This window comes from Cryptotermes secundus, unplaced genomic scaffold (genome assembly GCF_002891405.2).
Source record: "Cryptotermes secundus unplaced genomic scaffold, Csec_1.0 scaffold973, whole genome shotgun sequence".
In the NCBI taxonomy this organism is placed as follows: Eukaryota; Metazoa; Arthropoda; class Insecta; order Blattodea; family Kalotermitidae; genus Cryptotermes; species Cryptotermes secundus.
The window spans coordinates 861,031-871,209 of NW_019745099.1; the positions used below are offsets into that span (position 1 = coordinate 861,031).

A 10,179-nucleotide genomic window follows, 5' to 3' on the forward strand; every position below is an offset into this window, starting at 1 on the left:
TGATCACCATATACTTCTGTCAACAAATTGTAAGTTTCAGTGGCAGATTTTCCAAGTTTTGTGAGGAATTTGATGTTAGCACGTTGTTCTGCATTAGCACTCAGCATTATTCCGACGGAGCTCAGAAACACGATCCGCTTCTAACAATGGTCGCGGCCAGACTAACCTATGCACGTGAATGAAACTTTGTGTGACGGTAGAGGGAAGTCCAAGGGTCAATGCCCTACCCTCCTCTTCGTCAATGACGTGGCCAGAAATGAGTCATAAAAGTAATCCGGTTTCTTTATTGCCACACCTTGTATCTTTGGACCAGTGGAAGAAAATGGAATATGGAGGAAGAGGTAAAACCATGAGCTATACAAACTATTTAATGAACCAGACATTTTGGGATTTATAAAGGTGAAAAGGCTTGAATGGGCTGGACACATAATATGTGCCAGCGAGAAGAGAACCATCAAGAAAATGCTTAATACTAAACCAGAAGGAAATAGGAGAGTGGGAAGACCAAGAGTGAGATGGGAAGAATGTGTGTGGCAGGACATAAGAATTTTGGGTGTAAAGAACTGGAGGAATGTAGCATCGAATGGAGAAGAATGGTGAGCAATCCTCAGGAAGACCAGGGCTCACAAAGGGCTGTTGTGCCAGTGATGATGATGATGATGATGATGATGATGTAGTGTGTCTCATCATTTAAAAATGCACTGTTGGAATTTTTACTCATGTATGTACTGATGTTTCAAAGTTCATTATATTTTGATTTTGGTTTATTAATTGATTCTTGCATTATTTAAGAAGAGTTTTTCAACTTCATGTGGCACCAAATGATAGGAAAATTATGTGAACAATCAGAAAGAAAGTAGAGGAATGTGGCTATGGTCTGCTTTTAAGGTACTACCCAATATTTACTTGGAGTAACTGAGGAAAACAATATTCTCAGACAGAACAGCACATCTGCAGGCCAAGTCTTAAAATTAGACCTCTATATCATGAAGCAGGAATGCTAAGCACTCTTATCAGAACATTTTGTGACGCAGCTCATAACAATGAGGAATTTGTTCTGGAAAACAGACCTTCATATTTTGCATCACTGTGAGTTCATGAACTGTGGCTACAGATTACTGAAAATCATATGTAACATTTCAGGTTATGTGATCTTAACAAGAGAGTGACCTTTCCTGTCTTCAAGGTTACTATCTTTTGTGATGTGATGCTCTGTAGCATGGTAGAATCTATCAATGTTTTGGAGGAATGTGGTGCCATATTCAGGGTAGAAGAAAAAAGGGTTGACACAGGAAGAGGTACAGCTGTGATAGGAGACAAGATTACATGGTGTCACATAACAGAGGATTGAAATCTTCATAGTCAATGCTATGGGACCCTCAAATTTCATTTTCTTCTTGTTAACTTACCGATTCAGTCATGGATGTTAAAATGGCAGGAGATTTTTTGTACGTCCAGTTATCTTGCTTGGATATTGCAGTATATATATCTACATGTGGCTTGTATGTAAGTGTGATAATAAGATGTGAAGTAAGGAATGGCTGCAGGAGTTCAGCACACAGTGTTGAAACATCCGGCAGCAGTGACAGATAATTCTTATGGCTGAAAGGCTCCTTTACTTCTGTGATGGCATTCAGTGATGCAGCCAAAATACTATTCATTGTCTGGGTAAGAAATATACAAAATATGTTCTGTTACAATTATATTCATCCTCTGGAGAAAAGAATGTAATACACATCAACATCTTCCCCTCGAAAACCATAATATTCTAATGAAAAATATAGAACGCTGTAGGACACAAAAAGATTCCTAGCTCATTCCAATAAATAACAAAGCATCTGAAGAACTTTATAATCTCTACTCTTCACCTAATATTGTCAGAGAGCTAATCTGCAGGATGACAGGATGAACAACATACATTAGCATGCATGAGAGAAATAAGATATACATATAAATGTTAATCAGAAAAGCCACCAATGTCATTAAATAAACCACACATAAATGAATACCATGTAATATTAAAGGAGGAGGCCACTTGGAAGTCCTAGGCATAGATGGAAGGATAATATCAATTTGGATATTAGTTAAGATTGTGAAGTGTTGTGAAGTAGAGGAAAGCAGAATGGCAGCCTTTCTGGACACAGTGATGAATCTTCCAGTTACATAAAAGAAGGGAATTTCTTGACTAGTTGAATAATTTTAAACTTTTCATGAAAGAATCTGTTCCACAGGATTAGTAAACTATCATGGTTTCTTTCAACCCAGGGATGTAGTAACTTACCCTGTTGATGATATTTTCTAGGATATCATCACAGTTCTTGGCACAAGACTTGATTCCTACAGTGTTGTTAGGGCCTGGAACTTGAGCCACAGAAAGTAACAGAGATACAAGTTCGCTAGCCATTTCTTGCTTTAATTGTAACAAATCACCTTCATCATTATCCCTAATTTCATCCAAGATAATATCATTTACTGAATTTGTCTGATTAGCACTAGCAGTTATAATTTCTTCAACATCCATCATCTGTTCTGTAACATAAAAGACACACATCCTCAGATCTTGCTTCTTGCTTGCTTCTTCAATTCTCATTTTCTGCACGTCCTTACTACTGCTATTACTACTACTTAAACATAATTAAAAATTACCATAGATTTGTACCACATAAATATGATGCTAAATTACACTACATAAAGACAGCTGTAAAAATCTCATATCCCACACAATTATTCTTTCAAGAACTGTATCACAAGTACGTTACAAACATTTATATCAACAAACAACTTGCTCACAGGATTGCATGAGTAAATGCATTACCATTTATTCCAGAGGAGACATCTCTGGCATCAGAAGAAGCAACACCACTCAGGGAACAGAGTAAATTCACCATGCTGCATTTTATATGATCAATCACTTCCGTTCGATTTTCATTGCTGCAAGAAAAACTCTTTAACATTATTTCTGTAACAAATGTTGCAGTCGAATCACAGCACTTATGCCTCATATTTGAGAGGTACCTGGTCTGAATATCGACCCAGGGGCTGACTATCCAGACAGGATTTCCAGTTTTCTTCAGTCCCCCTATACAAATACTTGGATTATATCTTACATCAATTCACTGATTGGGATAGGTATATTTTACTTTTGAAACCATTTTCTTTATGGCCATAGTTATAGGAAATATTTACTCCTAATACAATGATGTACGTCAGAAATTAATGAGAAAATATCCTACCAAGCATTTGGTACAGTTTACAAAAAATCAATGACATGACCTATAAAAGTAACTGAAATTGTGGTAAATTACAAAGCAAACACAGTAAAATAAACAAGGATTTGCACAAAGGAAAAGCTAGAAAAATATGCACTGTCTTGAAAACATCCAGTAACTAGACAAATGACGTAAAAAGCGAGTGGGCATATGATTTTTCTTCTGGCAGTAGAGGACTACTCTTTGAAACACCATGTCAATAATTTATAATTATATACTTACCAATATATGTAACTTGTAAACATCACCAAATCTGTGTGATGAAAATACCACAGCACATGCAGAGGAATCATGTCCTGCAACACAGAGATATATGAACTTAACATATATAAACTGGCAACTAACTTAAACCAGATGAAGTAATCTGAGGCAATACAAGGCCAACAGATACAGAGCGAGGTACTCATTGCATAATATTTAGAATTTTGGATCCCTTGCAGTCTGTGAAATGGAGATTTTTACAGTATAAGATTATAAGTTACACTACCCCACATAAATGGTACTGGCATCCTCTTCATTGTTTTCATGGGTCTCAGAGTACATAGAGTTGTAAGCATGGTTTACTTAATCAAATGACAGGATTCATCTGAAGGTTAACATGACTGGGATTATGAAAACGCTGTGGAATGTGTACTGGTCTAACAGTGGCAAAACAGATGGAGCAGCAGTGTTGTTATCTTCCAACAAAAGATGCCAAGATGCATCAACTTGTATTTTAACTGAAGATATATTTTAACATCAATCTAGATACAGTAATTTAGAATCACACTGCAACAATGGTGAGGATGGAGAGAGTCTTTCAGCCACAATGTCTTTATATAGTCAATGCAACATTTTAATATTACGCCATATCCAACAAATGAAACTTAAATCACTAATGATATGCTGGAATATCAAACTGCCTTAATTATCTCTTTAAATTTTAATATTTATTCTTTGATTCAAAGCCATATCTGTCAGTTACTTTTAACTGAAGATTAATCTGAGTTGAAATAGAGCAAATTCACCCTTACAGCAGAATCGCTCATCACCGAAACTGCTATCGCGAATGTCTAATGTGATTTAACATCTAGCAAAAGGTGAATGAAACTTCCCAAGTCTCCCACAAGCTCTGAGTTCCAGGCTCCATACTGCACGATTGCTGTGGACCAGTTAATATGAATCAGCTACAGAATAGCAAACTGTCCGACTGTGACCAATTAATGGTCCCATAATACATATGTATGGTTCCAAAACAAAACACAATATATCACTACAAGAAATTTTAAAGGTAGGGAAACCAACAAACAAGCATGTACTTCCTAGCCACTAAATGCCTGCCCATTAAGAATGGCACAAAATCAGAATTTACGAGTGGACATCCATTTGTTTCCAGGTGCTGAGGAAATCCAAGTCCCTTGTTAATAAACACTTCAGTTCAAACCACAAACTGATTGATTAAAGCTGGAGACGGATAATCTTGTATCCTCTTAGCTCCTTCCTTGTCTCTTGTGACTATTTTAAAACTGTCACTGTTAAATCTATATACTGAAACTAGGTATGATTGGGCATTTAAGATCCAAGACTTACGTACCATTTCAAAATACTTCAGTCTGAAACTGTCGATGTTAAATTTATTCATTTTAAGTAGTTTCTTTACAACTGCTGTTAAATCAGCAAGATCTTTTTGCATCCTCCGTCCCAGTAACAACGGGCATTTCCTTCCAAACTGTGATCTACAAGTCAACACAGTGTCTTCCAATGCTTTTGCACATATATTTGCTGTAACCAATGCCACAGATTCTCTTGACAAAGAGGAACCTCCTGCAGCATAACCTTGCAAAACTGGGATAATCTAAAACAAATTTTTTGTAATCACAATGTTATTTTGAAGCAAAAACAAGTTCAATGCACATCACATTGGTTTATTATTACTAACTCTAGGTATGGGAAGAAGGTGCACAAACATTGACTGCCCAATCACAGACAGCAGGACTCTCCACATTATGTGTGTGTGTGTGTGTGTGGGCGAGCGCACACGTGCAGGCATGCATGCGAGACATTCAGAGAGAAAGGGGAGGGGGGAATTTCATTACCACAAAATTTTTTCATTCTCTGCACAGTACATATAATGAATAAAGTAAAAAAAATAAAAAAAGTAAAGCCATCCCTGTAACAGGCCGTGAAGGCCCATAGGGTTGTGAGATATTGAGGGTCCCACATTATCTAGACAATTGGCTGAAAGATGAGGTAAGGTTGTCAGCCTTACGCGCTGGCCATGCTTTACTCCCTAGGAAAATTATTTAATTAATCCCTGGTACTCATTTCTGTTAGAGGCTGAGTTGACCCCAGGGCCATAGTGCAGACAGAAGGATTAGGTCAATTGAAAAAATCCAATGAACTCATCGGGACTTGAACCCGCGACCTTCTGGTTTGTAGCATAGCCCCTCAACCAACTATGCTACCGCATGCCCTCAAAATATGACTACGTAATGAATTTTGATAAAATCCAGTACTGTGGAGAGGGCTTAAACTAAAATTTATCTGGCATATTTAATTTTGAACCACTGACTCAGTACAGCTCGATCTTGCACGACAGTGAATTCACCACATAAAAAGTAGTACAACTCATAAAATACATAATTCATAAGACCTACAACTTTTATTTAAACTCACACAAAGTATATCATCTGCAGCAAACAACAGATTTTGTCTGAAATAAATGAGCATCAAAGTGGTTGATGTATGTAAAGTTTGAAAGAATATGTTTAGGATATATGTGTATTCCAAATGTGAGTACACATTTCCACTCCTGTGGTTACAAACTTCATTTCCATAATGATCTCAACTATATATTTTCAAAATGTATGAAGTTGTTGGGTCTAGCTTGCAGCACAATCTTCTTTTTCTTTTCCTTAAAATATCTGTATCTATAATATTTCACCCCAGTTAGATCTAAGCTTGAATTAATTTCTGTTGTTTGTAATTCTATTATATCTACTGATACAGACTGGAATACATCCAGCAGAAGTTTGCAGCCCTTTAATTTATTTGCCCCTGTCCACAAGTGAATTACAGTTATCTTTATGCACTAGAGCAATTAAAATTGCACACCTTATGTCAGAGGAGGCACCACCTCAATGTACTGCTCCTTTTTAAACTTTACTTCGTTTCTAAATTGTTCTTTTCTTGAAAGCGTTAGTCTTCAAGTGCCTGCTCAACAGAGATTTTCTTTGCTAAATACCTCTCTCCAAGTAAAAACTGTTCCTTCCTAGCTGAACATGAGCTGCTAATGTTGTCTGCTGGGGGCATTGACTTATTTGGCAGTAAAAAATTTTGCAGAGGAAATGCCCCCCCCCACACACACGCATGCACATACACAGATATATATATATATATATTTTTTTTCTTTTTCTTTTTCTTCTTCTCAGTTGTACTGATTGAATTTTATTGTCTAAACAACAAAAGATGCCTTGTTTTCACTTCTGACTTTGTGTGTACATGTTTGTCTCTTTCCTTCCTTGTTCATTAATATATCATAATTGGCCTTTGGGCTGCTGAGTAAGCACATAAATAAATAAAGAGCTGAATCATCATCATCATCATCATGCCCTCAAGTAACTTTTCTTTCTGTGTTTACCTTTGAAAATGATTTCCTTTCTGATTTCACACCTAATATAGCATCAATTGTGTCCCTACGATCATTTAACCTCTGGTTAAATCCAGGCTCATTTGATGTGAGAAACCGCAGGAACTGCAGATCACTTTCAACTAATCTTGGAGACATATCCTATAAAATAAGATACCAAGTCAGAATTAGAGAAACAGTGATACATGTGAATATACTTCATGATTTAATTCTAACACAAAGCCACACAAAATCATAAGATAAGACTTCAGTGGAACGCATTACAGAATGTTCTAACATAACAACACTGAGTATAAAATATTAACAAATATAATTTACAAATGGTATAATTGTATTAAAATGCTGGATGATGTGGATTAAATACAGCCTGAGAAATAATTCTACTTAATACAATATCAAAGAAGTATGTTACACAAAAGGTCTATTGAATACACTAACTTGGAACCAGGACAAAGTATTGTAAGTTATAAAAAGCAGAGAATTAACTTAGTAAATACTCATTTCATATCTCTGTTTTTCACCATTTTTATACTAAGTTCTATGAGCTTCATTACCTACCAAGTAGGAATACTAATTAATAATCTTAAACAAGCTGTAAAAATCTTTTAGTTTCCTAACAGGTGAATGCCTCAATTTTTATTTAATTTCTCTTAGTTACATTCACAAATTTCTCTAATTTTTCTTTTATGTGCACAAAAAGTAAAAATATAAAATATTTAGAGTTACTTAAAATAATATAAGAAAAGTAAAGCTATCCTTGTACCAGGCCGTGAAGGCCCATAGGGTTGTGAGACATTGAGGATCCCACATTATCTAGACAATCAGATCAAAGACGGCAGTAAGGTCGTCAGCCTTCTGCATCGGCTGCGTTTTACTCCCAAGGAAAATTATTTAATTAATTCCTGGTACTCATTTCTGTTAGAGGCTGAGTGAACCCCAGGGCCATAGTGCGGCTGGAAGGATTAGGTCAATTGAAAAAATTCAATGACCTCATCGAGACTTGAACGCGTGACCTTCCGGCTTGTAGCATAGCCCCTCAACCAACTACGCTACCACATGCCCCCCTTAAAATAATGTACAGGATCAATATCTTCAAAAAGGTTGTGGAGGGTGTAACATAATTACAGGAAAACATGACACCGAAGTGACCTTCCCACCAAATGATATGTAAATGGCCAACTGTGTTCAAAGCTATTGCTCATGGACAAACACATAAAACAACATGCATCCCTCAACTGTGTATATTTCCATGCATAAAAGAACCCAAGAAAAGGCTATAATTTCTTTATGATGTAATTCACACACCATGAATTTCTTGAAGATATCTCCATTGTAGTGGTTTTCGATATATCGTGAAATTAAGGCCTCTTTGGTACTTCTTCGCTGCTTTTTCATTTTCACAGCTTTTCCATAAGCTGAAATGGAGAAGTCATAACTCAGAGATGTGCAGGCAGCATGTTCCTCCAAAACATTGCTATCCATCTACCAGACTACATAGTGTCATTATCCAGAAGATCACACTATGAATGTTAATCCTTTAACCATGTCTATCCAGTTTGTGTGCATCATCTAAGTTGCCAGCAGGAATAAAACTTGAAAACATTTTTTAATTTACATTACATTACATTGCATTTTCTGGATCCAAAGTCAGTCAAAATAACAGTAGGATGTGTAATATGTTATATAAATACAAAAACATACATACCACTGGATTTTTCATACAAGAAAACCAAAGCAAACACAGTGGTTACACTTAAGGCTATTCAAAAATACATCCACTTACATATATCCATACAGTCAACTTAAGCTATTAACACACCCTTTAAACTGAGTCATTTTTTAGACAATAAGTATTCATCAATGGTTAGCCGGGATAGCTCACTCGGTATAGCGACTGGCTACAGGGTGCATGACTGAGGGGTCAGAGTTTGAGTCCCAGTAGGGTCAAGAATTTTCTCTTTTCCATGGCATCCAGACTTGCTCTTGGATCCACTCAGCCTCCTATCCAATGGGTACTGGGGGGGGGGACATACTTCAAGGAAGACAAAGATTTAATATAAACTTAGTAACATTCCTAGGTCTGTCAATGAATTGTGTTTTCTTGTGGTTATTAGACCAAATACTATGTATTATGCGTGAGAAATGTTAAGGACAAGTAGTGCATATAATAATTTGTGGAAACAAATTTCAGAGATGGTTTAGTTTTTAACTTCAGCTACAACTACTATATATGATGCATGGGGAAAATTAAGGACATATTCAGCATATCAGAATTAGTGGAGACAAACTTCAGAGTAGGTTAGGTTCAGTTCTCCTTCGTACATTATGGCGAGTAAAATAATAGAAACTGCAGGAACTCTACAATACAGAGAGTTTTAACCATTCATAACAAACTGGAACATAACCTAATTTCGCCTGTATACATACACCACATATTTGGTTCCATGTGTAACTAAACTCATCCAACTACATTCAGATATTACATTTCTGTTATACACGGCTGAAATCACCTGCAACTATGCACACCTCTTAGTATTTAAATAAGCCAGTACTTGAAAAGTGAAATAATCACTGTTGAGTTTCACATGTACAAAAACTCCAAGGCAATATTTTGAAAAGCGCGGTACATATAACCGCTGGAATTCATTTCAGCCAACATAATCCTACCGTAGATATACAGCGACTGTGTTGTCGTGCAAGTTTCGCTGTTTTGTTTGAACCTCAAGGGACTACCGTGGGCTCCTCGCATTACACGGAAACTTCCCCATGTAACATAGGCCTGTACAGGCTTATAACAGTTTTTTTTACCATCCTCACAGTTAACAAAATTATCATACTATGAAGTCAACGGAAAATAATATATTACGCTTCCATATATGTGAAGAATCTATAGGACCACATCATGAATATTTCCAGTGACAGGCAACGGTGTCTTCATTAAATTGTAACTTGCGGAGGGGTTGGGGAGCATACGTATGTTGAGTTTTTTGATTTGAGATTTTCACAGCGGAGACCATGAAAGGTTTCAGCTTCTGGGATGTAACGATACATAGTCTTGTGAAAGTTAATCGATGTTTCGGAGGAAAATATGGCAGAGCTCTGCTTTATGCCTGAACCTTGCTTGTCTTACTCATCGACCGTGAAGGCGACGTGTTCTTGGCAGACATCGGTTTACGTCCACCGGACGACATGGCGTTATATTCCAGAATATACGTGTAGATCTCCGCACATTCCTGTTTGTCTCCTGTGTAACAGATATGACTCAATAATGAATAGCATCGG

The 10,179-nt window shown here is 36.7% G+C and overlaps 1 protein-coding gene across 4 annotated transcripts in view; it reads right to left on the bottom strand.

The window, feature by feature from the left end:
- LOC111875016 overlaps positions 1–9,560 on the bottom strand; it is a 40,336-nt gene extending 30,776 nt beyond the window's left edge. Inside the window, exons 1-8 of one of the 4 annotated variants that reach the window (XM_023871016.2) lie at positions 9,424–9,560; positions 8,203–8,312; positions 6,889–7,038; positions 4,843–5,103; positions 3,492–3,565; positions 2,816–2,931; positions 2,282–2,529; positions 1,410–1,664 (exon numbers count right to left, since the gene is read on the bottom strand). In XM_023871016.2, the coding sequence (XP_023726784.1) occupies positions 1,410–1,664; positions 2,282–2,529; positions 2,816–2,931; positions 3,492–3,565; positions 4,843–5,103; positions 6,889–7,038; positions 8,203–8,292 (1,194 nt within the window). In that variant the 5' untranslated portion in view covers positions 8,293–8,312; positions 9,424–9,560. Of the gene's footprint in view, positions 1–1,409; positions 1,665–2,281; positions 2,530–2,815; positions 2,932–3,491; positions 3,566–4,842; positions 5,104–6,888; positions 7,039–8,202; positions 8,313–9,324 lie in introns of all 4 variants that reach the window. The other 3 variants (XM_023871017.2, XM_023871015.2, XM_023871018.2) reach the window with 3 other exon arrangements.
- Between the last annotated feature and the right edge of the window lie 619 nt (positions 9,561–10,179).